General features: G+C 46.6%; 4 protein-coding genes across 9 annotated transcripts in view; 2 read left to right on the top strand and 2 right to left on the bottom strand.

Annotated features, from left to right (window-relative positions):
• glis1b (GLIS family zinc finger 1b) overlaps positions 1-1,512 on the bottom strand; it is a 54,348-nt gene extending 52,836 nt beyond the window's left edge. The window contains exons 1-2 of one of the 3 annotated variants that reach the window (XR_003886251.1): positions 808-1,510; positions 394-712 (exon numbers count right to left, since the gene is read on the bottom strand). Coding sequence is in view for 2 of the 3 variants with exons in the window: in XM_029828063.1 (XP_029683923.1) it covers positions 394-673 (280 nt within the window). In the remaining variant the exon portion in view is untranslated. Of the gene's footprint in view, positions 1-393; positions 713-807 lie in introns of all 3 variants that reach the window. The other 2 variants (XM_029828063.1, XM_029828062.1) reach the window with 2 other exon arrangements.
• Positions 1,513-1,699: 187 nt separating this feature from the next.
• On the top strand, positions 1,700-3,282 carry dio1 (iodothyronine deiodinase 1). The gene is given in 4 exon segments (NM_001136144.1): positions 1,700-2,075; positions 2,144-2,287; positions 2,687-2,886; positions 3,133-3,282. Coding segments are annotated over 4 exon segments (747 nt in total). The 5' UTR covers positions 1,700-1,738; the 3' UTR covers positions 3,199-3,282.
• A 1,942-nt stretch (positions 3,283-5,224) lies between these two features.
• ssbp3b (single stranded DNA binding protein 3b) lies at positions 5,225-17,246 on the bottom strand. Of its 2 annotated transcripts, XM_011614748.2 has the most exons (18): positions 17,067-17,122; positions 16,344-16,416; positions 16,160-16,221; positions 15,914-15,998; positions 10,223-10,312; positions 9,247-9,321; positions 8,983-9,045; positions 8,837-8,900; positions 8,680-8,753; positions 8,246-8,310; positions 8,096-8,144; positions 7,841-7,876; positions 7,686-7,740; positions 7,537-7,601; positions 6,793-6,871; positions 6,691-6,719; positions 6,511-6,612; positions 5,225-6,434 (listed from the first exon to the last, which is right to left on the bottom strand). In XM_011614748.2, the coding sequence occupies exons 1-18, from the start codon at positions 17,120-17,122 to the stop codon at positions 6,405-6,407; spliced, it is 1,152 nt and encodes a 383-aa protein (XP_011613050.2). In that variant the 3' UTR covers positions 5,225-6,404. The 2 variants fall into 2 exon arrangements, with proteins under 2 accessions (XP_011613050.2, XP_011613051.2); XM_011614749.2 differs by lacking the exon at positions 9,247-9,321 and having other exon boundaries at positions 17,067-17,246.
• A 724-nt stretch (positions 17,247-17,970) lies between these two features.
• acot11b (acyl-CoA thioesterase 11b) lies at positions 17,971-24,458 on the top strand. Of its 3 annotated transcripts, none has more exons than XM_029828690.1 (17): positions 17,971-18,140; positions 18,263-18,359; positions 18,791-18,984; positions 19,127-19,196; positions 19,361-19,421; positions 19,496-19,597; positions 19,687-19,822; positions 19,909-20,062; positions 20,600-20,719; positions 21,603-21,741; positions 21,853-21,908; positions 22,422-22,488; positions 22,582-22,665; positions 23,005-23,138; positions 23,254-23,385; positions 23,472-23,598; positions 23,668-24,458. In XM_029828690.1, exons 3-17 carry the CDS (start codon positions 18,798-18,800, stop codon positions 23,815-23,817), a joined length of 1,719 nt encoding a protein of 572 aa, XP_029684550.1. In that variant the 5' UTR covers positions 17,971-18,140; positions 18,263-18,359; positions 18,791-18,797; the 3' UTR covers positions 23,818-24,458. The 3 variants fall into 3 exon arrangements, with proteins under 3 accessions (XP_029684550.1, XP_011612921.2, XP_011612922.2); XM_011614619.2 differs by having other exon boundaries at positions 18,263-18,422; XM_011614620.2 differs by lacking the exon at positions 18,263-18,359.
• Positions 24,459-24,594: the final 136 nt, after the last annotated feature.

Raw genomic sequence — 24,594 nt, 5'->3', positions numbered from 1 at the left:
TTTTTAACCCGAACAACCCAGCAGAACAACCCTCCCCCGAGGAGAAAAGCTGCTGCCCCACGTTGGAGTTTATTCCAGATATGGCGCGTTTCTTGCCCATGACTTCTCAGAGTCGATCTGATCGTGAGCTGGCTGAGAATGCAAGAGAACTCTGCTATTAATTATTGATTACAGATTTAAACGGGCCGTCGGTGTCAGAGTGATGCTCGGAAACGACCTCACGCTGCATCATTTGTAAACGATCAATCTAAAGCTCTAATTTGGCCGCTTCGCAGCTTCCGTTGCACCGCAGTTACACCTCTGGGGGGGGGTTCGCGTCAGTAAGAACATTTTAGCTTAATGCTGATCCACTTTTTTTTACCAAGAGAATGAGTCCGATCTGGATTCACCCACCTTGCGCCGGCGTCAGAGGGAGACACGGCCGCACAGCTTTGGCGGACAGATGCGACTTTTCCTCCGCCTCTGCGAACCTCTTCGGGCTGCCGCAGCTCATGTGCGCCGCCGCGGCCGCGGCGTCAGCGGAGCTCCGGTAAATCTGAGATCCAAAGCCGGCGCGCCTGCCGCGGATGTCCGCCTTGCCGCCGTACACCGACAGCGACAGACCGCTGAAGTCGGCGAAGGTCGGGTTGTGACAGTGGCTGACCATCCCGACCGGCGCTGGGGGCTTGTGCATCGGTCACTCGGCTCGTCCCGCAGCGGCTGGTCGCATTACCTGAGCGCGCACAGAGGAAACAAGAGGTCAATCACTGCAAACTGCGGCCGCAGCATGGCTGAGGTGTCCGCGCTAGAGACTGGTTTTACTGGGACCTGGTTAACGCCTCCTGGTCCTGCGAGCTGCAGAAAAAGAGCCGATCAGCATGATTGTGGAAGTGAGGGGAGCGCGTCATCAGCGAGAGCATCCTCCAGCAGGGACAGCATCCTCCCTCTCCCTCTCCCTCCGTCTCTCTCTTCCTCTCCCTCTTCTTCTCTCTCTCTCTGAAGATGGGAGTTTTGGAGAGACCGTGATTGTGGCTTGAAATGATGCAATTTAAAGGGTTTAGAAAGTTATTCTGTTATATTTAGCTTGGCTCTAGAAAGACGCGCAAAGACAGTTAAATTTGTTCACATCCCCCTGAATCTTCCTACAAATCAAGAGCATCTGTGATAATTATTCTCGGCTACAGTTTTTGTTTTTAGGTCCACGTGGCTTAAACAAGCATTTATAAGTAAATGTTTAAAGGTTGTTCATACGTTTCTTTAAAAAAATGTTCCTTCTGTTAATTCAACGCAATTTTGTTATGGGGGCTTAGGTGCTGGTCTGTAGCGCCATCTAGCGTTGACAGGGCTGAATGAAGACCTGGAGAAACTGTTGCTTCAGTTATTGTTATTGAGATGGTTGCGGTGCGTTCAGGGACACTTATGAAAGAACACCCTGATACTGTAATAAAGAATTTTCCTTTGATGTCCACCTGGGATGGGAACTATTAAAAGTAGTTCGATATTATGGTTATAGCATGACAAGAAAATATATACGCGTGTCTCTGCTACTCACGCGTTAGGCTAGCAAGATATTGTTTCAAACGTCTTTAAATGATTTCAGCGTAACGTCATTGACTTTCTTATCCAACAACCAGGCTCTCGATGAGTGGCTGTAAATTCCGAGCCCCGGCGGAGGCCGTGAAGGCAGCCCTTATCGGCCAGGGACGCTAAAAGGCGTCGGCGTTGTTCTCCGGAACTCAGACGCCGTTTGTCCGCAAACATGTTGCTGCAAAAACTCGCCATGTACCTGTCGACGGCGGGCCTTTTCTGCTTCATGATTACTCTCAACGTCGTTCTGTGGATCTTAAACATCGTTGCACCCGCCCTCGCCAAGAAAATAGCCCTCAAAATGGGTGAAAAGGCGACGATGACCCAGAACCCCCTGTTCAAGTATGAAGACTGGGGTCTGACGTTCGCGTCCACGGCTTTAGTGAAAACCGCATCTCGTCACATGTGGTTGTCCCTGGGACAGGAGGCTTTCGCGGGGCTGGAAGCCCCGGACTCACCTGTGGTGACCATGGAGCGGAAGAGATCGTCCATCGGAGAGTTCATGAAAGGTGCGTCTCGGCGCGGATCTGGCGCGTCTGGCTGATTTACGCTGCGCTCACGCTGTTGTCGTCCGCAGCAAACAGACCGCTGGTGCTGAACTTCGGGAGCTGCACCTGACCCCCGTTTATGTTCAAACTTGAGGAGTTCAAGCAACTCGTCAGGGATTTCAGCGATGTCGCAGATTTTCTGGTGGTTTACATCGCAGAGGCGCATTCAACAGGTCAGTCGCACCTCCGGGGGGGGGGGGGGGCGGCAGGTCACATTTACCATCAATTTAATGTAAAACAGGGTTTTCAGAAGGGCCAGAGACAGTTTACGTGCTAAATCAGTGCATTTAACCTCTGTCCCACTCTAACCAGGTAATTCAACCTCTCTGTCCTGCCATAAACAATCCAGTTGCACTCTGTCCCAATTTAACCAGACAGGTTATCCCCTGGCCCACTCTAACCAGTTGATTTAACCTCCGTCCCACTATATCTAGTCTGTTTGTCCTTTCTCGCCCAGTATAACCATGAACATTGTCTCCAAGTATTTTCTCCCATCACATTTGACTAACATCTCAGGCTTTGGTGCTGCGTTCAGGCTCTGTCCAGTAAACTCCGACTCTGCTCTGCCTCAGACGGCTGGGCCTTTAAGAACAACTTTGACATCAACCAGCACCGGAACCTGGAGGACAGGCTGTCCGCAGCCCAGATCCTGGTTCAGAAGGACCCCCTGTGTCCAGTGGTGGTGGACGGCATGAACAACAGCTGCGCCATCAAGTACGGCGCCCTGCCGGAGCGGCTGTACGTGCTGCAGGCCGGTAAAGTCCTTTACAAGGTGAGACGTGACGTCATGTGATCAGGCGAGTAAAACCCGTTGCACTTATAAAGGCGTGAGGCTCCCGTCTGGAGGCTGGTAGCGTGAGGGCGAGCTGTGGCAGACGTTCCAGCACCCCCCCCACCGGGTTCGTGACCCCATCTGATGCAAAACAGCCGCCTCTCCTTTGTTACGTGTGCGTTTGACTTTAGTCTGTGTCGAATGAACTTGTTTTGATCAGCTGCTCTTTTTTATTTTTCCCCCCAGGGAGCAGTGGGGCCGTGGGGTTACGACCCACAGGAGGTGCGCTCCTACCTGGAGAAGATGAAATAGGAACCAGGAAATAAACACGTCCCAACTATGATAACAGATCTTATCAAACGGCACCGTTCACATTAGCAGCCCTCCAAAGTTCACTTGATAGTTCAGCTAAAACAGGATGCGCAAGTTCACTCCACCGAAACTTGTGTTCTCACCTGACTCGAAGTTCGTTTGTTTCTTGCAAACATGAACCCATCGACCAGGAAATGGACCCCCACCAGGATTTGATTTTTTTTTTTTTTTAAACCCACATATGCAGTCATCCACTGTCCTGTTCAAGATTTATATCAAACCACATCCACAGGTACCGGTAATTATCTGACGTCGCGTCAAAAATCAGGACCGATACAGTAAATCTACCCTCTGAAAGCGTCCCCACGCTTGGCTCCGCCCACCAGTGTTTCGTGGTGACGGCTGCAGAGTAAACCGCTGGCTTCTGCAGCCCGATGAGCTGAAACGCAGAGACGGAGGTCAGGTTCTGCTGGAGGGAACTAAAGTTTTCAGAAAAGGTGTTTAAAAAAAGAGAAAAAAAAGGATTCAGTCAGTCACATGACCTGGCTGACTGCCCTTCCCTGCCGAGACCTGCATCAAGGTGGAAGAAAGACACCAAAACATCAGTTTTTGAAACCAAATCTGAATGAAATTTCTCATTTTCTGCCTGTTTTGCTGCATAATTCAGCTTATTCTGCTGCTTGACAGCAGTGTTTCGGGATTCCAGGCCTGGCTCGACGGATCCCATAACATACGACCAAAACCATCACTGTCCAACACAGCGGCAGGGTCAAATGCATTCTGGGTAATCTTCCAAGAGGCTGCTTTTACATGACGTTTACAGTGTAAACCTCTGGTAACTGTAACCCGATCAAAGAAGACTTTAAAGTAGATCCTCTGCCAGTCCCTCAGGAGCCCTCGCCTGCTGTAATGTGTGTTCAGCATCGTATCCAACCTGCAGCTTGGCCCTTTGATGTCACACTGCCTTTTTAATTTGATGTTTGATTAAAGAAAGTAACCGACTTTTGCATCACTTTCTTATTTTACATCCTGCATCCTGCACGTAACGGCATTGTGGTCTTGGAGCCATTCTTCCCAGTATGCAGGAAAAAACAAAACTCCTCATTTCCTGCAGCTTTAGCGTTCACACACACACACACAAACGTGCACGGACAGGCCCCCGCTTCATGTGAACGCCGCTGCTGTTTGCTGTCTTGTCTGGAAGCGATAAAGGTGTCGTACGGTACGAAGGGTCACAGGGTTCGCCCCAACAAACCCACCTTGGCTTATGCTTACACGTGTGTTGCACAGCCCAAAATTCCGGGTTTGATTGGAGTTAATGCCCAACTTTCTCTTTCAGTAATGATCCCATGTGGCTTCTTAACACCAGTTGAGGCAGATTTGAGTTTGCTAATGTTTTTGATGAACAAAAAAAGGTCAGCGTTGAAGGCCCCCCCCCCCCCCCCCAGAATTCCAGTGATTGTTTAATTGTTGCACTTCCTGTGCTCATCCAGCAGCAGCTGCTCCTCACAATAATCCGAGATTCCATCTGAGCTTTAAAGTTAAATCAATTGTTTGATTCGCGCGTTTAGGAAGGATACATGTCGCGACTCTGTTGGAGGAAGCCCACTAGAGGGCGATGTGGCTCCATTTTTTTTAACTCAGAAAAAAATATCTGCATTTAAGCTTTTGAATAATGACGATGTTGACATTCATTTTTTACATAACAGCTACATTTAGTTGTCTCTTTCAGAACAGTTCCAATGCCAGCCGCTGGTATGACGTTCATCATGAGACTTTGCGTGGGACCAAATGATTGATGTTCTGCACACAACAGGGATGTATCACTCCTATTAAAATGTATTAAACTGACAAAAGAAAAAAAACCCTGCCAGAATGCACATTAAAATGCATCATTTGTCAGACACCTACCACATTAAGTTCTCTACAGCCTGGGCCGTCTTTAATGAACCATTGAGCTTCTCAAATCCATCACTGCTGTAGAAACTATTCTCCAGATTATAAAAAAAACACTTTGGACAAAAGAAGCAGTCCACACGGGTGATTTAAGTTATTGTAAAATTATATTAACAAGCAATCTTTCCTCGATTTGAAATAAAAAAATATCAGCAAATAAAAAGGCAACATGGGACAGATGTGTATAATGCTTAAATGTTCACAGGAAAAAAATGTCATCACATTTACAAGACTGCTGCTAAGTTTATAATACCTACGAAAATCAGTTTAAAGGCTTTGACTAGCTCTGAATAACTGGGACAATATATGTAGTCAAAGATTGTATCAAAATGTAAAAAAAAGTGGCGCGGGAAGAGGGGGGCGGGGCCAAAAGGGACGAGCAATGATGCGGGAAGGGAGAGAGGGGACTAGGGACTGACGGGGCTGCGACATAAACGGACCCGTTCAGTCGTTTCATCATAAACAACCAGAGTGGAGATGAGGCAGGCGGCTACGATGATGAGAAGCACAGCGTGTGAAGCACAGACAGGTAAAGATACACACATCTTAAAGCAGGAGTCGACATAGCGAAGAGCAGCACTAGGTAGTTGTACAGATTCACTCATGCACTCGCACATCTGGTTTCCCTTTAGCCTCAAACCGACCTCGGGGCGGAACCGTCTGAGCGCTTACACGGCTGCGAAACTGCGTCTAAATAAAAGTCTTTTCCCCTTAAAAACCTCTTTAAATAGAAGGATGAGCATCGGGAAGAAAGGTGTTATCGGTAAAGGAGTCCTGCGCCAGGCGGCGCCTGTGACAGAGCGGCGAGAAGTGAAGCGACCACGCCTCCCAAGCTCACGATGCATATACGCACTCTCCAGTGTTTTCAGTGACGGAAGCCGAGACATTTTCCTGCGCCACAAAGCAATTATTCGCAAGACCAAGAGGTAAACTTCAACTTTTTTCAGCGCTCTAGGGTGGAGGGGGCACACAGGGACGGGGGGGTGGGGGCGGGCTCTGCAGAGGACATAAAAGGTGTCATGTATGCATTTTCAGTAGCTGGTTTTGTCACACTTGGAACCGATCGATGGAGAAATTGTCCTTCATTTTGAGCGAGGAGCAGTGGTCGCCAGCCTCCCGTTGGCCTTCTGGAGAACCAAAATGGAGACCATCCCTGATTTGGTGCTAAAGTGTTTGGCCGTGTCCTATACTGAGTTCAGATCCTTGGAATGATGGCAAAAAAAAGACAGTTGGGGCGAAGGGAGGGAAGGTCACACGCTCATCGTCATGGTGGGAGAGTACTGAGGAGACAGGAGACGAGCGCACGTTACCCCCTGCTGGGCTCAGCGCTGCGGAACTGTGGTGAAGGAGACTTACGTTCTCGCTCTGAAACGAGTGGAGGAAGTTTCCACTCAGCTCCCCATCATCCCTCGGGGTCCCAGGGGGATTGCTGATGCCACTTAAATTGTTTGGGGAATTCTGGAGAGAAGAAGCGAGCGATATAACTGAAGTGCACCCGAGTCCAGATTAATCTCAACGTGATTCACCCACATTTACCTTGTTCATTCCATCCAGGTCACTGGAGCCTAAAAAATGTAGACGCGACTATGATTCTACTGGAGGACATTAAATCAGTGCTGGAGTGGGTGCTTTTGTTACCTAGTGACCCGTTCATGTGGTGTGGTTCCATCCCAGCCATGGCTCCCAGGGGGCCATCCGAGCCAGGGCCCATCGGGAACTGGAGGGGAAAAAAGACAGCAAAGGCTCACCAACGAGGGCAGAGCACAGATGCCAGAATCACCATCCAGCCATCACTTATTCCTAACCAGGGTCACCAAGGGAAGTCCACGACAGGAGACACGCTCAAATGTGCACGCACGTGCACACTCAAACAGACGGGGGCAATCTAGAGTCTCCGAACAACCTGACGTTCATGTGTCATGGAAAACTGCACATCAACGCTGGAGTCAGACTCCGAACCTTCTGGCTGTGCTGCCACATCCTCACTGAAACAGCAGCTCGCAGCATTAAACGAGGCGGCGTAGGCCGCCGTTCATTTAGCCTTCAAGACTAGGAAAATCTAAATGAAGCTTCAGAACCTGAAAGTCCATCCTAGAATTCAGATTCTGACTCATTGGCCGACTCCGTGTCTGGCACAATCTCCTCTGTGCGGGATGACGCAGCTTCTGGCAAAAATAGATAAGGCGTGCTTTCCCTGCAGAGGCCATCAGCCCCTCCGGAACCTTAGCTGCTGTGGCAAAAACGTGATATTAGAATCGTTTTCAGTCCTCGCAGCCCAGAATAGTTCTGATGTGTTGGTGATTAACTGACGTAGCTGAAGAACAAACCACTGGTTAAGAACAGCATTGAAACTTGCCACCTCCATGATGAAAAACAACTTACATTATTACGGTTTCCGGGTCCAGTGTTGATCATCGTGTACAAATTGTCACCAGAGTTGTTTGAATCTGGAAGAAGTTCAATTACAGATGGAATTAATGGGGGGGACGGGACAGGAAATCGGCAGAGGAAGTATTCAGGAAAGCACTAACCTGCAGGGCTGGGCATGATGGGAGTTCCTGGGGGTCCTCCGCCTCCAGAAGCACCCTGACACGCATCAGGAAAAAAATGTGTTAAATGATGTTTGCATGGGTTCAAATTAATTGCGTGCGTGCACGATAGAAGAGCGGCCAAGCCGGGTTCTCACCCCGTATGCACCAGGAGAGGGTGAAGAGTAAGGCATCTGAAACCAAAAACACACATTAGAGCAGTGCAAATCCTTTTTACACTGCAAAATGTCCTCATCCCATCATCCTAATCACATCATGGCTGAGTCCAGCCATCAGTGGACACCGCGACACATAATACCTCAATTACGTCACACACTAGGACCTCAGAGCACAGCGGACCAGACTGGCATCTTTACATCTCTGACTAAAAGTTTGTGTGTGTCAGTACTCACAGAGTTGGCGTTATTGGGGTTGGGCCATGGCCGGCCAGTTCCTGGACCCCTGGATACCAACGAGAGCATTAAAAATGTTGTTAGGAAATGTATCAAAGGGCTGCAAATCTCTAGATTGATTTAGAGTTCTTCATGTGCATGAAGGCTCACATGTTGACTCCTGGCATTCCAGGACCCATGGTGTTGTGTGGAGGCCTCATCCCACCACCAAAGTTCTGATGGGACAAACAAAACCACATGGGTTTGTTCCGATTACATTTTTGATGTGAGATCAGACTTGGCCAGAATAAGATTCCACTAGGTGGCAGACATATATGATACAGTGAGCCGTTTTCCATTTAGTAAATGTCATTAGTATAGACTGTTCAGACTGTTGGCTGCTTCCCCCCAGCAGAGCTCTGATCTCCCCATTACACCCAGTTACAGAAGAAAAGGTTGATCTGAATTGTAATTACACTTTCTCACACATTCCATTTTGTTTTATTTAGTCAATATGCTTTTTTAAGTCTCTCGACACTATTAAATGACAATGCCGCACTTTTTTGAATCGCAATGCGCATAAACCAGTTGTAGATTTCATCTACCTGTGGGCCGGGCCCCATGGGTCCCATGCCTCGAGGGCCGCTCATTCTCTGCATCGGACCCAAGTTAGGATGGCCTGGATGAGGGAAAAACAAATATCACATGAGGACTTGCTGGGAGACACTCTGCCCAATGTAGCTGTGAATGCACCAGTCACACCTTGTGGTCTTGTCGGGTCCATGTTGGGCAGCATGGGATGCGGACCAGGACCTCCCCCTGGTGGCTGACAGGGAAACAGCACCAACATTGGTTAAAAGTGCAGTTTTATAAACAGGACGTGACATGTACATGAATGCGACTTCTACCTGACTGCCCATCCTTATGGGCGGGCCTCTTGGGCCTCCAGCAAAACGAGGCGACATGAAGGACTGTGACAAAAACAACAGGGTGCCATGAGATTCTGGTCAATGAAGATCTCTAAATGTAGTGTTTAAGTTTGCGTGGATACAGGATAAATCAGTGAGCAGTGATGAATGCCAAAGCATGAAGCATCAGCACTGAGAACCAATGCTCCCATGTGAGCGCACAGACAGCAAAAATGAGGAAAGGAGGGAGAGACGGAGCATTACCTGAGAGTGAGGTCCCATCATACTGTTAGGGGGAGGAGGCTGAGGGTGAGGAGATCCCTGGGGACCAGGAGGACCCTGTGGCATTGTACAAAAGAAAGGGAGCAAGGAGGGAGAGTGAGCAAAAAAGAAGTGCAGAAGAGGGGCAGAGAAAGAAGCGAGGTTACTGCAGGCAGCAGTCTGAGTGCAAGAAAAAAAGCGCGAGAAATGCGTAAAAATAAGATGCTAATTTCCATGTGCTGAATACAGCACATGAGAGGGCTTGGAAGAGAGGAGCAAGCAAATGATTTAGCCTTGTAGAGAACAGAGAGATGGAGAGGATGTGTGCTCTTTTGGTTGTCAGTCAAGACATTAAGAGGTCTGCTGTATTCAGCATGTTATCAGTGCTAATTTTCCTGAATTAACAGTGTCAATTAAGCTGTACGCAATTATCCGCGTAACAACAGTAAACACCGGTACTGTGCTGCTAATGTTGCTGATCTGAGAGAGTAAGGCACCTAATTTAGCCTCTTAAGATGGCTCCTGATGTAAAAAGTGTGTGTGCATATGAAAACAAAATGCTTCCTGATATTAAAATGTCACATAATTAGTCACACCTTCTAATACACAAGATGAAATGCTATGATTAGATGAGCAGGGGCAGAAACAATGCTAATTTATGCCACCAGAGTTGGCTACAACTGCCTGGCAAGAGTTTATTGTCATGAGATATTGATTTAGGGAAGGTGCTGCACCTTTCCAGTCCTCCATTAGGGGAAAATGGCCAGGCGACGCCTGATTGTTTACAGCGCTGGAGGCAGATCGAATGTTTAGGACTATTTCTAAGCCCAGTGGGCAAAACCAGACAGTAGCAGCAGAAAAGCAAATCTGCTGACGGGATTAAAAACAAATCTGAACCCAACGAAGGTGCAACTCTGACAGTCAGGGAAGTTTATCCAACCGAGATTAAGATTTATACCAGATTGGGATCTGAACTGACCTGGAAAAAGCCAGGGGGCATGGGTCCTCCCGGCATGCCCTCACCAGGCGGCATGCCTCCCATTACAGGGCTGGGGGCTGCTGCTGCACTCTGAAACAAGGAAAACAGGAACATTAGTCCCTCTTGGTGTGCAACAAAAGACCATACTAGAAAACAGAAACTAGTATTTCAGTAGCTTTGACAAGTGGGCAGTTTTCAAAAAGAGCAAAAACTGGAGCAGTGCACAATAATGACCAATAACATGTAAATATGTCAACATCATTTGCTTTTAAACTTGTTATGATGCAACACAGTTTTATTCTGACACAAAAGAGGATCTTGGCATATTTGGCAGCTGAACTAGGGCACAGAAGGAGTCAACAGCTCTTGGATAAACAGCGTCGATGCACACTTAGCTCATGTCGGTAGCTGAGCAGAATGAGTTAATAAGCACTATGTGACCAACCATCAGGTCGCTTGTAACGACTTAATGAAATTCCACATAATTGCTTTTTAAACATATTTTTCCACTCGACTGCGTGCATCATTTGATGACCTTATTGAAGCTTCTTGCCCACCGAGGCCTTAGAGAATGAGATAAAATATCGGTGCGATTCACCGAGTCAGGGACTCCAAAGTGCTGCTGCACAGCAGGGGGTTTGCAGGACCGATTTCCTGCTCAAACCGCAGCCCTAATTCACTAATGTGCCATTTGCTTCAGTCACACGCTCCTAATTGACTGGGTTTTTCTTCGCTGCAGCCGAAGCAACCTGAGACGGGCAAGCGTCCTCTGAGCTGTGAGGTTTAGCTTCCACTCAGCTGCTACACAAGACCAGCTTCACTGTTGCTTTAAGGTTAATCTTTATAATGTACATACATGTAAGCAAGCCAGAGGACTCAATGTATCACACATACAAACACATGTTCCCCTCCACACACACACCCGCAATGATCTAACATTTAAAAGCTTCGACTACAGCAGGACCACATTCTTTTGGTGGCGAGAACATAACTGTGGTCCACATCTACCCACTTTAACTGTCCCACCCTCTCAGACGTGGTGCTTTGACTCATACCTTACCTGACAGTCATGTTGTATATGAACCAGCATAGCTGAAATTCATTGAATATGTGCATTAGACAGCAACGCTAAACACCACAGTACATGTTTCAGCCCTTGGTAACGGAAGTAATATTGCTTCGGTTGTCTCTCGGCCTTCGACCTCTTATCAGAGAAAACGTTTCCTCTCTGTGACATCCAGCGACACACCGAGTGGAAAAAAAAGAAAGAAAGAAAAGAAGCACAATCCCTTCTATTTTCTCTACCGCTGATTCGTGAGTGCGTGTGCAAGCCAGTGTGTGTCCGTGTGTCACAACAGTTTCCTGTGATGTTGCTATGACAACGGACTATGCTCAGAGGGACCTTTTAGAGGGGGAAAAAAAAAATAAAAAATCAGCCTCCGGTTACAGAGAGTGGTGAAAGTCGGTGCGAGTCGAGCGGCCTGCAAATATCAGTTCTTTGAGGGAAGCGAGAGAGTAAAAAGGAGATTTATGTAGAAAATAAAAAAGGGGGGCCACAGTCACACAACAGCGGTCAAAACAGTGTGATTTCCACTACGGGCCCTCTAATTATAAGTGCTCGGCCTGTTACTGCCCTGTGAAATACCTCAGCATGGAGAGAGGTGAGGCCGGAGACAGTCGCACCTCTACCGCCCCCCCACCATCATCGGCTGGTAGAAGTAAACGGAACCACCGTCAGCCTGTAAAGTCCCCTCCCCCCCGTGGCTGAATGGGATGCCTGAGAAATCCTCCGTTACCTGACGCTTGCAATCAGCTACCTTGTTATTGGAGAAATCGACGCACAACTTACGGACCTTTGAACACTTGGATTCAAACTAAACTGCACATCTCTGCAGCCAACAGCGCGGCCTCATTCTGACGGTGCATGCATAAATGTGCCAGCGTCTCCAGCGCTAGCACACCTCCATTTCCATGGCAATTTGGTTGAGTGCGATGCAAATAAGGTGTTTGTGCGTTCTTGCTCGTCAGGAAGGGCAGCAAATGTTTGCACACCGCTTCACTGTCATCCTCGTCCCATCTGAACCCCTGGCAGCAAATTCTCCCCGACTTATTTAAAAATACGAATGAAAGAGAAACTGTGCTGGAAAAAGCGACCTCTCCATTCTTCTCACAAACCACCGTGCCCATTTGTTTCGGCCCGGTTTCTACTGGTGGCCCACGTAGAGGGAAAAAAACAAATGTGATGCACAATGTTCATTCACTGGATTTCTTATCTCTGTTCCACACGAGGGAGTATTTATGCTGACGACCAGTGACTCTACCTCGTGGCATTATTGCACCCCCCACCAGGGAATACTGAGTGAGGGGTCAACAAAGGCCCACAGCAACTGAACCATGAGACCGACATAAGCTCAACAAATATACACAGCCAGGTTAGAAATACACCAACGTATCAGTAATCAGCTCGACCTTAATCACAAACATTAATTATGATAAATACAGGTTCTGACATTGCCAACAGCTCAGTTTTACAACGGCGGGCCTCTGTTGCGACACAAATACCACGTGGAAGGAGCCGTCACTTCTTAATTCCATCCCACCTGACCGGCCTGACAGGAACAACAACCACAGGAAGTCGGTTTAACTCTCCCGATAGTTTTGTCGGGGTTTCAAAAGGGCGATTCTGAATCTTGGATTCAAAACAATGGCCAATTAGAAAACAAGTAGAGGAGGACACAGTTTGGAGCTACTCTGGCGTGACCGTTTTATGGTTTTATACTGTGATACAGTTCTGTGTTGGTTTATGACAGGAACTAAACACACCGAGGATCACAGCACAAAGAGGAGGATTCTTTATCTTAAGTGGGCTATTTCTTCCTGACAGCACATATTTTAGGTCGGAAACACCACCGAATTTTCTTGAAATATTTCAATGTTTAAAGCGTAGACGAGACACGGTCATATGTGTTTACATTAATACTGGGCTGTTCGGTTTAAAGCATATGCGGGATTATTGTGGGCAAAACTGAGGCCTAAAATCAGACATTTGTTTAGAGAAAGTACTAGTTTTATTTAAGCGACTATTTCCCAACAAAAGACAACCATATGAAATCACCTTCAAATTTAAAATCCATAAGTAGTTACAGTTATTTTTTCAGTCCATCCCGTTTAATTAACAAAAAGGACACAATGCTGTAAACTGGGAGGACAGCACTTCATATGTGAACATGTTTGAACATATGCTCCATGAGGAGCTGAACCCAACCCCTGAAGTGGACAGACATGTCTGCCCGCATGTATACACAAGATCCCAGGACATGTGTAATACACAATCTTCAGCCCATTAGTATCTGAAGTGCGTACTGTACCGAGCAGTGACGAATGGCTGTGCTGGACTGAGAAGTATTGCGCATGGAAAGGGCAGGGTCTCAGCCATGTTGGTTTAGATCTTTATCATGTCTTCCTAAGACTCACAGCTGTGTTTGCTGGACTCTCCCAAACAGCCTGATGCAGCAACAGTGTCTAGCCTCACAGTCTTTGCTACAGGAAAGGGGCAGATGTCTCAGCTTTGCCCCAGGCTGTGAGGCTCTTGTCTGGGGCCTTCCTTACAACTCCCCGGGGGACCTTGTTGAAGGCAGACTACCCCTCACCCAACCGTGATTCAGCTCATATGTGTTTGTGTTTGTGTTTGAAAAGCGCATCCAGTAATCCAGGCCAAACTCGTTTCCCCTGAATGCGCTTACAAAAGACTGAAAGACTAGAATGATAATCAGGCCGTTGACTAGCATGGCTAGACTGCAGCACACGGAAAGAAACTAAGAAGGTAATTTTGCACGTAAATGTAAAAATCTGACACAGACCACCCCGAGTTCAGACCTGCTCTTAACAGCCTTGGTCCTTCAGCAGAATCACACAAAAGAAAGCAGCACCTATTTTTAGCTTGTAAATGTTTAACCATCAATCAACATCATAAAACCCACTCTGGACCTGGACTGGATGCTCTCTCCCTCTCCCTATTTACTTACAGTAGGTCACATTCACCTCACATCTCCTTCCCAACCCCCCTCCCTCTTCAATCCCCTCGGCTCCTCCACGGTGGCGGATGCCGGGCATATGCCATGGTGCCACTCCCCTTTCCTTGTTTCCAATCTGCCCCTCAGCTCCGTGACAGCCATCAATCAGGCAGCGACGGCTCGACGCCATGGTGACGGGGGGCCCCTGGGGTGGGGACGTTCATCAGACCCACCAGGGCTTTACGAGTGTTGCCGTTTAATAGTGCTCACGCTCACCTCCCCCACATCTAGACAAAGGCGAGGGTCCAAGGACCAGTACTGTCCATATACACACTTGCCTGACCCCCAAACACCCGCAAACGCTCACAAAAGGAACCAACATATGAGCAAAAGATGGCTGCAACATGTAGGAGACAGCCAGACAGAGAATCTCCCCGCTCCCCCACAGTGGCAGCAGTGCCAGGGACGACATTTCTCGGCTCCCTCATTTGCTTGATGATTTACATGGTATGAAAATGGTTGCACTCTGCTCACATTTTATAATAACATTTTATTTTCAAACCTAAAATTGATGTTTCTGAACTGAACCCTAATATCTTGAGAATAGAAAATTGCGATTTGACCGCCAGAAGAAATAAATTCCTCCTAATTCTTATAAAGCAGAGGCTATTAAAAGGGCAGAGCTGTGCAGCAGCTTCTTCTCTGACTCCCAGGTCACCTACAAGATCTGGAGACCCGTTACCCTGACAACTCAAGTGCACAACTGATAATCTCCATTTTAACTCTATACTGTCCGACAGATCGCTGCACCCACTTTATTCAAATTGGATATCAGTCATTCATCGCACCCCTATGGTCTTAATGGAAGGATGTAACCAGCCAAAAGCTTTATTTAATAAAAGATACAGCTCCTTCTGATTATTAGTCCAAACACTAACAATCACGTGCATAAAAAGATGTCACAATTCTTTAGATGAAGAACAACCATCATACGTAAAGATGAAAAACCTACTATAAAAGGTGCACTTCTCCTGAAAAAAGACTCTTTAGATTACAATAACGATTATACAAATGAAAGTGATGTGATTCAGCGGGTACTTTAGGTACCGCGCGGGCCGGGTCAGGTCAGGTGGACTTCTTTGTCAAGGATCCAAGGATGCGTGTGCTCCAGAGAGCCTGCACCGTGCACGCAGCAGGCACATCGTTCTCACAGCTCTGGCAGCATCCCAGAGCGTAACGTGTTTAAGAGAGCACTCGACAGGTCTGACTCAGAACATGCTGACATCAGCATCGTTTTCCCAGAAGCCCATAAAGCTCATTGTTGGGCACATCATTCGACTCACCGACAGGGTAAGATGGCGGATTGTAAATGAGTGTAGAACGGGAGGGAAGACACGGCAGCTTATCGGAACAGAGAACCACACAAACCAGCCACCATCCTTGGATGAAGCATTATTATTTCCTTTGAAAAATAATATATACTAGAATAAAATTCCATCGGCAATCCTAAATTCAAGATGGATGGCTTGACTGGAGTTTTGATATTTTGGTGGCTCAAAAAAAAAGGAACAATTCCATGCAAGATAAGTTAGGAGAGCATAATTTTAACGACCTTTTAATCTTCACAGTATAGAGGAAAATGATCGAAGCAACTGTTATCCTCAGGAGCTCTACTCACATAATCATGGAAGGCTTTTGCTTCGCTGGAATGATCGCAGGTTTCTCTCCTCTCAGGTGCAGCACAATACAAGTCCCAGAATACACTGCACACAAGATGGGTCATGAAGCAACAACAAGCAGATGGAGAAAAAAATAAATAAATATATATATATATATATATATATATATATATATATATATATATATATATATATATATATAGTGGGTTTTTACATGTAAGGAGGACGCTAGCTTAATTTCTTACCACCACCAAGAGTGCAGAAATCCCGGAGGTTCTCCAAGTGTTATGTTCTTCTCCCATCGGATCTGCAAAAATGGGAGTTGCATAAATGAGACGTGGAGGTCCACAGCACGTTTAAAGTATTCCCACCTATTTTGATCTGTGAAAATCAGCATGGATGAACTTTTCCCCCACATGTTTCACATACCTCTGATAAAAAGGTCTGTGCAGACTTCTGTGCTCCTATGTGCAGCAAATACTCATAGACGTACAAAGCCAACCTGAATGGAGCAAAAAAGACATAGCGGGGTTAATTTCACAGAGCGAGACAACAATGGAAAACCCTACAAGAAGCCGTCCACGGGGTGACAGGAGTCGGGCACAGGCCCTTGGAACAATGGCTAGCAAAACCTTTCCCAGAAAAATAGACCCATGTGATTCTGCTCGAAGCGTGTATAAATAATGGGTTTCAATGGAGAGTCAACGCAAGTGTGGTTTAATATAATAATAGCATAATAATGTGCCACATAAAACCCCACCAGCACGCTGTACACTGGGAGGACTGGGGGAATAAACCCGGAGCCTCTCAGGAGCGCAACAGAGAAAACAATGTAGTGAGTGGCAGGGCGATGTTATTGTTATCTCCTCGCTGCTCACGACTGGAATATCCGCAAAAACCTGAGGCAAACTCGGGTCGAAACACTGCCACGCTGCCCTCGAATTCGGTCGATGTAAGAGCGATGAGGCAAAAAGCAGCAGTAACACGGCCGAGGGAAGGAATGGCGAGGAGACAAGGCGGTTCATTCAATTCTATTCTCGCCAGGAGGAAATCGCCTCTCGTTAGCCAGTCCAGCGAACAACAGAGCGCAAGAGGGGAAAAAACTTACGAGGCTAAAAAAAAACACACAATAACACACGTTTCTGTGCTTACTTTTCTCGTGCCTGGCTGTCCGACGGCACCGGGGTGCCTTTGCCTTTGGGGAACATTGTTTTGTGTGGGTGGACGCCCGCCTTCTCTTTCTTTTTTCGCTATTTCATCTGTCAGATCATCGCGGCCGCGACCCTCTCGCACTCCAACCACACTGTCGCTCAACCAAGTCTGGTCCGGGGAGAAAAGGGGCGGGGCTAATGCTGACTGATGCCGCTATTAACCAATGAGAGCGCGACATTTGCCTTAAGGTCCGCTCCGTCGAACGCGCATTTGTTTTGACGACGATAGCTTCGATATTAATAAAACCAAAATCAAGCAATTAAAAAATAACTACATTCTATTGCTCACAATTGTACAGTTGTAGTATCAAAATTGACGTCCTTTAATAATCCGACCTTTTTAGCAATAGTGATATTTTGTAAAAATGAAACTAATTTCTTCACCTTAATTTTAGTATTTATAATTTAGATTGTTTTTGTTTATTTACGTGATGTTGAACATCTATAAGCAAATGCAGGCGTTGACGTGAGGAACGCTCAACTAGTTGTGTGGGCTTTAGAGCATTTCTTTTATTCAGTCTTTGACGATAATATATGAAAAAGATTGTAATTGAATAAATGATTATCTCACCACGTTTGACTAGTGTAATAACTTTAAACTACACACAAAGGGCTGCGTATGCCCGAGGTAATGACTTACTTGGAGGCAAAATGGTAAAAGCAATTGAAAGTTTTTAAACAATGGACATTGGATCATAATTTCAGTGTGATTTCTGGGGGATCTTGAAAGTCTTCGTGGTTTTTGCTAAATGCGACATCGATTTTGTTGTTGAAGATAAAGTCAGGACTGTCCCACCTTAAAAATGTTGACGTAACACAGGGACGCTTTCTGCCCCCTCTCTTTCCCCACCTAGCGGTGCAACTTTGAGGAGCTGAAAGTGCGAAAGTTCGTGCTGAGGATGAGTGAAAATCGAGTCAGGGTCCTATACGCAGGCTTCAGAATCTTCAGTTATTAATGCGTTGAAGCCGAAGCGCACTGGCGTTTCTGTCGACTTCAAAATAACTTTAACACCTGGTAAGTGGTTTCATGCAGTTTGTTTTCAATGTCAACGTCAATGGACTTACGCTGCAGCATAAATAACAGATTTACCTCTATAGTTTTCTGCAATTTAACTGCTACATGTCCTTGTATTCAAGGGTTAGACCTTTCCCCTGAAGCGTGCGTAAAGGTTACGGCAACTTCTGAGATCGATAACAGCAACAAGAGTCAAGTGACAAGCATTTGTTTCCACTGGCGAGTTTTTCTTTAAATAGTTTCTGTCTCAACATGTGTGCAGGGGCTCAAACATAACTACCTGTGAGTATAAGAAGGCTGCAGACCTTTTCGAGTTGCAGCGCACTTAAATGGTCTACTGGAACAAATATTTCAAGTTTTTCTGGCTCTTCTATCAGTGAGCGGAATCTTGGGCAATACGGAATGCATGCTGGGATTATTTACAGCACCTTGTGTTACAGCTTTACTCTTTGCTGACATTTTATTCCGCACCAGCAACTAATCAAATCATTGTTTTGTTTATTTAAACCAGGTCTATATATAGAAAACACTGTCCCCTTTGATTGTTCTTAATCCAAGTACGCCTTTCACCGCATCAGAGCGTGTTTATATGCTTTAGTGGATCATGCTACTGATGCCATTTCGTAATACATTGATTTTCCTATGTGTAGCTGAACGATGACACCTGAAGATAAATCTGACATGGTCCAGTACCCCGTCCCCATCCAGGGCAGTGAGGAAGGATACCGAAACCCCACTGAGTTGAAGATGAGTCAGATCGTGCTGCCATGTCACGCCAACCACCGTGGGGAGCTGAGTGTGGGACAGCTGCTGAAGTGGATGGACTCCACAGCCTGCTTGTCTGGTCAGAAAACATAGACAAATCTGGCTTGAATATTCAAACAAACACTGCCTCTCTTACTTTAACCTCTTTGTGCAACGAGTGCAGCGAGTCACTCTCATATTATGATGTCTGTTATTTGCTGTTACTATGTGTCTGAACTCAGCCGAGAGACACGCAGGATGTTCCTGTATTACCGCTTCTGTGGACGACATCCATTTTGAACTCACAATAGGGTAACGTATGATTTCCATGATTTTCAGATGGATCATCTTGCATCCATATGTAATAAATTAACAGCAGCTGCTGCTGAAATGAAGCAGTTTATCTACTGTTGACAGTAAAACCACTGCATATTTATAGTAAAGAAAAGATGTGTCTGTATGTGTGTTTATTCCAGGGTGGGAAAGGTGGTCAACATCATCGCAAAGGTCAACCGAGCTTTTAGTTCCAGTATGGAGGTTGGTGGTGGATGTGGTTCCGTGTGGTTTATTTTTAGATAAACTTCATGAATGCAGTGATTGTGTCCCTTTAGGTGGGTATTTTGGTGAATTGTGAGGACCTTTACACAGACAGACAGTGGAAGGTTTGCCAAGCTTTTGCTACCTTTGTCGCCAGGCGAACAGAAGCTGGGAAGGTAAGTGACAATAAACACAATATGGCTGCACGAGAGTCCCAAACAAAGCCGGTCCCAACGCTCCTTTGGTGCTTTTTGTGTGTGCACAGGTGCAACTGAAGCAAGTGATTCCTCGCACACAGTTGGAGCAGATGGAGTACAGCCTGGCGGCAGAGCGGAGGAGGATGAGGCTCCTCCACGCTGAGATCATTACCGACCTACTGAGCAGCAGCACGGCTCAGCCAGGTACAGGCAGCACACATGGGGGCTCTGTGACGCAGCGCTCGGCGGTGCGGACGGCTGATGTCGTGTTCTTGTTCTGGCTTTCCCAGGAGAATGCCAGGAGTACCAGGATGCCGTGCCGGCCGAGCAGACGCGAGTGGAGAGCGTGGAGCTGGTACTACCGCCGCATACCAACCACCAAGTCAGCACCTTTGGGGGCCAGATTATGGCGTGGATGGAGAACGTGGCTACGATTTCTGCGAGGTGTGTGCAAACAGCCTGGACCATCCTCTCCCCAGCTACCCCTTGGAGAACACTAAGGTGTTCCAGGTCTAGATGGGTTAGTTCTTTTAGCACGTCTTTCCAGCTGCGCATGCTCCGGACCCCTCCCCACAGAGCCGCCCAAAAGGCAGATGGCCAAATGACCTCACCTGGCTCCTCTCACAGAGGCGCACAATTCTCTTCTCTCAGAATGGCCTCTCAGATGTCTGAGCTCCTTAACGTCTGTTTAAGAGTGAGCTAATCACTTCAATTGGATATTCCTGAAGGGCCACGCTGGTCCAAGAGGAGCTCAAGGAAAACAAAGACTCAGTGTTGAAAGCAAAAATATGCATATCAGCATGGAAACATCTATGGAGTTCCGTCCAGTATCGGTGTTCCTTTCACAGGTGTCTCTGGTTGTGTACCTAAAGTGCAGATGTGAGGCTGATGTCAGTCCTTCATGCTGTTTGTGAGGGCAAGCCACGGGTCCCAACACCAAACTTAAAGCACTTTGCCTTTTTCTCTTTTGTTTGGATGCAGCCGCTTGTGTAACGCTCACCCGACCCTGAGGAGCATAGACATGTTCCACTTCCGGGGCCCGTCTCATATCGGTGACCGACTGGTGCTGAAATCCATCGTTAACAACTCCTTCAAGCACAGGTGACGCAAAAGCTGGTGATGGATGTATAAGTTAATTACAGCGTGACTCATTTTACATTTTCTTATGTTTCAAGCTTACATACAAAAACACAAATAATCTCTTGTCAATTGACAAAAAAATGACCCAAAATAAGGTAAAACTGAGCTTTGGAAGATGTATTTAATAATGAAAACCTTAATAATGCATGAATGTGCAGCAATTATTTAGACTCTTGTGTTCCAGAAGGTCACCCTCCAGAGTGACACTCCACCAATCAGAGCTTATCGGCAGAGTGGTCAGACTGGTTGTGCTGTGGGGGGGGTTCTGCAGCTGGGACAACAAGACTGGAGCTAAACAGAGAAATTTGTTTAAATAAAACCTGATGTAAAGCCCTCAGGACCTCAGTAGGGTCCCTAATGTTTTACAGTCCAACAGGTCAATGGCTCTAAGCACACAGTTGGTGCACAGGATTGTCTTCAGGACAGCTCTGTCAATGTCCTTGAGTGGTTCAACCAGAACCCTAAACCCACTCACACAGCTCTGCTCAGACATCAATCATGGCTGTGCCCATCCAGCCTGAGATGAGCTGCAGACCAGAATGTCAGAATTTCTCCAAATTTTGGTGAACAAAGCTCGTGGCATCAAACTCCAGAAGACTGGAGGCTGCAGCCGCTGCCAAAGGTGCCTCAACTAAGCACTCAGAAAAGAGTCCGAACACTTGAGTCAATGCAACATTTAGCATTTTGCAAACAGTTCTTCATTGTCTTATTGACTTTAGATTGACAAGAGAATATTTGATGTCTTTGTTGTATTGTAGCATAGGCCACAACAGAACAAAATGCACTGTCTATTAGGTGCTGGGGGTTTTAAAGAAGACTTTAAAACATGTTTATACGTCTCTAGCATGGAGGTGGGCGTGTGTGCTGAGGCCTACCAGGGGAGAGAGCCCCTCCGCCATATAAACAGTGCTTTTATGACTTTTGAAGTCCTGGACAGTAACTGGAAACCTAGGACACTGCTGCGGATACGACCTGAGCCTGTGGTGAGCTTGATTCTGAATCCTGTCAGTCTGAAAACACATTCTGCAAATAAATGGGGAAAATGAGCATCCTGGGACAAGGATTTCACTAGCAGGTTTCTTGGTCTTTTATAGGATGGAAAGAGGCGTTACCAAGAAGCGATCGCTAGAAAGAAGATCCGTCTTGATCGGTAAGTCGGTTTTCTGAACTAGTCAGTGTTTAACTAGTTTTTTAGTGGCTTATCAGAGAGCCGATGTGGTTTACAGCAGGTATTAGTGCCTGCAGTTGTGAGGGTAAAGGTTGCTCTGCATGCTACATATGCGCAGCATCTCCTTTGTTACTGGCAGGTCCCGTTGACACTGGTTCCTCTCCTTGTTTACACAATTTTTTACAATTTTTTTCACCCCAAAACCAGATATTACACTTGATACAGCAAATCGCACACGATGCTGCATAAACGCTGTAGAAATCCTCAGTGTCTCACTTGTGATGTACTGCAGTGCATGACTTTGCAGGGCAGGATTTCACAGATTTACAGTCGCAAAGTCTGTCAATGAGGTCATTGTTCACCCGTAAAATACCCAGGCCCCAGTATAATCGCGCCACGGTGTTGCAAAACGGCGTGAAAGCCAGCGGCACTTCACTCACTTTCTCAGATCGTCTCTTTGTTTAAAATATGCATTGTTTTACATCTTTTTTAAAGGAAATACATTATCTCTTGCAAGCAGACTGAAGTGCCTGTGTCTGTACCCTGGGATCCGAGCAACCAGGTATTCCATGGCAAACAGACACGCGCACGCTTAGTAAGGCTTACTGGATATTGCAGTTGCGTTCGAGAGCTGAAGGAGCCATTTGTTTTCCAGATGTACCTGAGCTACAATAATGTCTCAGCGCTGAAGCTAATGGATGCCAGAACCAACTGGGTATTAACTTCTGAGAAAAACAATGTAAGTGTTGTGTTTGATGATCGTCCCGGATATGGGATGTTAAGCAGACACAGCTGTTGTCATTCTGCTGTTTATTCTGCTGCATTCAGAGACTTTTGTACCGCAGAACAGCAAAGAGAAAGTCTGATGTTGCCTCAAGGCTGCTTCTGTACCACCGACAAGCTCCAGTGGTTACTTTAGAGCTCGGGGGAACTAGACACAACTATCCACACCCAATAAATGTAGAATCATGTGTCCTTCCATTTAAAAAAGGGGCCTTTGACAGCAGCTACTATCTAAAAGGAGTGGAAGGAATCCTGTTAATCCAGCCTTGTGTTTGCGGGTGTGCACCTTTCTCAGGTCAGGCTGTACACCCTGGAGGAAAACCACATGTTGCGTTTCAAGGTGGAGATGCATGTGGGCGTGGCAGCAGAGCAGACCTTTCAGCTGCTGTCAGACCTGAGGAGGAGAAAAGAGTGGGACCAGCATTATAAGTTAGTACCGCACTTTAATTTGGGATGCTTTGAGATTTAATCTGCAGAGGCATAAACTCATGTTCTGAGTTCCACAGTGAAAGTCCTTCTGAATTGTTTCCTCTGATGGCGGCAGGGAGTGTGAGGCGATCATGCAGGTGAATGAGGAAGACACCCTCTATCGCGTGACCACACCGTCTGTCAGCAAAGTGGGGAAAGACAACGATTTCATCCTGCTGGCATCGAGGAGGAAGCCGTGTGATTCCAGGTGATTCCGTGGAAAAAACCTCCCTGCTCATAGCGTGCTGCGTTTGTTCTATATTTTTGAGACGTGCTCTTTCCTATTCTCCTCAGAGATCCATACTTGATCGCCCTGCGTTCTGTCAGTTTGCCCACCCATCCGCCTACTGACGCTTACACCCGGGGAGAGGTGCTCTGTGCTGGGTTCACAATCAGGGAGGAGTCCGGAAGTCTCACCAAGGTCACCAAGGAAACGCAAAGTAAGCATTTTTCCCCCACACAATGTCTGACCCAATGGGTTTGGTTTCAGATCACCTACTACAACCAGGCCACACCAGGAGTCCTCCCCTACATCGCCACAGATATCGTCGGCCTGTCTTCCAGCTTCTACAGCTCCTTCTCCGCTTGCAGCCACTTCCTGGAGGCCAACAAGGATGTGCTAACAGCCACGTTCCTGTGACCCCCCCACCCCCACCCCATCAGGCCCAGAACCATCACGCTCTCACTTTTTACCTGTTGCAGAAATAGCAGACTTGGCATTTTTGATTCAAGTCTTTAACGTTGAGCTCTGCGCACAAAAGAAGTGAATTTATTTTCACTGTGTTGTTTTAAAAAAAATGTTTTTTGCATGTTTCCAGCAAGATTACCAGGTATGAAGCAAGAATAAGCACTGTTTCAGTATTAGACTGTAAGCTGCTTAAGGTTTACCTCCCACTTTATAAACTGAAGGGTTTTACTACTTTATTGAACACTGCTAGCAGGATTAAGGGTTAAATATCTTCATTTTCTAGGGGCAAAGAAGCTTTTAACAACTGTAAGCTGACATTTGAATCAGACATTTTTGTTATAGTGTATTTATTACCTGCTAAATGAAAGGTTTTTATCAGTAAAGATTATTTCAATTTTAAGTGGCTGTTGTTGCTGTTCTTATTTAAAGATGTGGTTTTTAGAGGGCGGCTCTGTTGATTGCACTAGCAGTTTAAAATTATGATTGTTTCCCCGGTTTGCTCCAATGATGAGCTCTTCCCTGATTAAACTAAGACAATAAACAGCAGTGGATTGTGCTCCATTTCCCTGACCTTTACACTGCATTCCTGCCATTCCGGAACTCATTTGTGATCAAGAAGTGTTTGGGTGTAATGTGGTGATCGGAGTGTTATAATAGGTGTGCATCATTATTATTATGCTGCTGGACCCCTGACTGTGGTTTATTAGTGCTGAGAGACCTGCTTTGACC

This window comes from Takifugu rubripes, chromosome 20 (assembly GCF_901000725.2).
Source record: "Takifugu rubripes chromosome 20, fTakRub1.2, whole genome shotgun sequence".
Classification (NCBI taxonomy): Eukaryota; Metazoa; Chordata; class Actinopteri; order Tetraodontiformes; family Tetraodontidae; genus Takifugu; species Takifugu rubripes.
The sequence above is the reverse complement of the archived record's forward strand: the minus strand, read 5'-3'. Positions and strand labels throughout refer to the sequence as shown.

Bases quoted from the DNA above. Each gene is read 5' to 3' on its own strand.
- acot11b (XM_011614620.2), top strand. From the start codon at position 18,798: ATGACACCTGAAGATAAATCTGACATGGTCCAGTACCCCGTCCCCATC. The intron at 19,422-19,495 runs GTTGGTGGTGGA...GTGTCCCTTTAG, and splicing joins CTTTTAGTTCCAGTATGGAG to GTGGGTATTTTGGTGAATTG. The intron at 21,909-22,421 runs GTAAGTCGGTTT...TCTTTTTTAAAG, and splicing joins AAGAAGATCCGTCTTGATCG to GAAATACATTATCTCTTGCA.
- ssbp3b (XM_011614748.2), bottom strand. From the start codon at position 17,122: ATGTTCCCCAAAGGCAAAGGCACCCCGGTGCCGTCGGACAGCCAGGCA. The intron at 16,222-16,343 runs GTATGTGAAACA...CCATTTTTGCAG, and splicing joins CACAGACCTTTTTATCAGAG to ATCCGATGGGAGAAGAACAT. The intron at 8,754-8,836 runs GTGTGACTGGTG...TCCCTCATCCAG, and splicing joins GGACCCGACAAGACCACAAG to GCCATCCTAACTTGGGTCCG.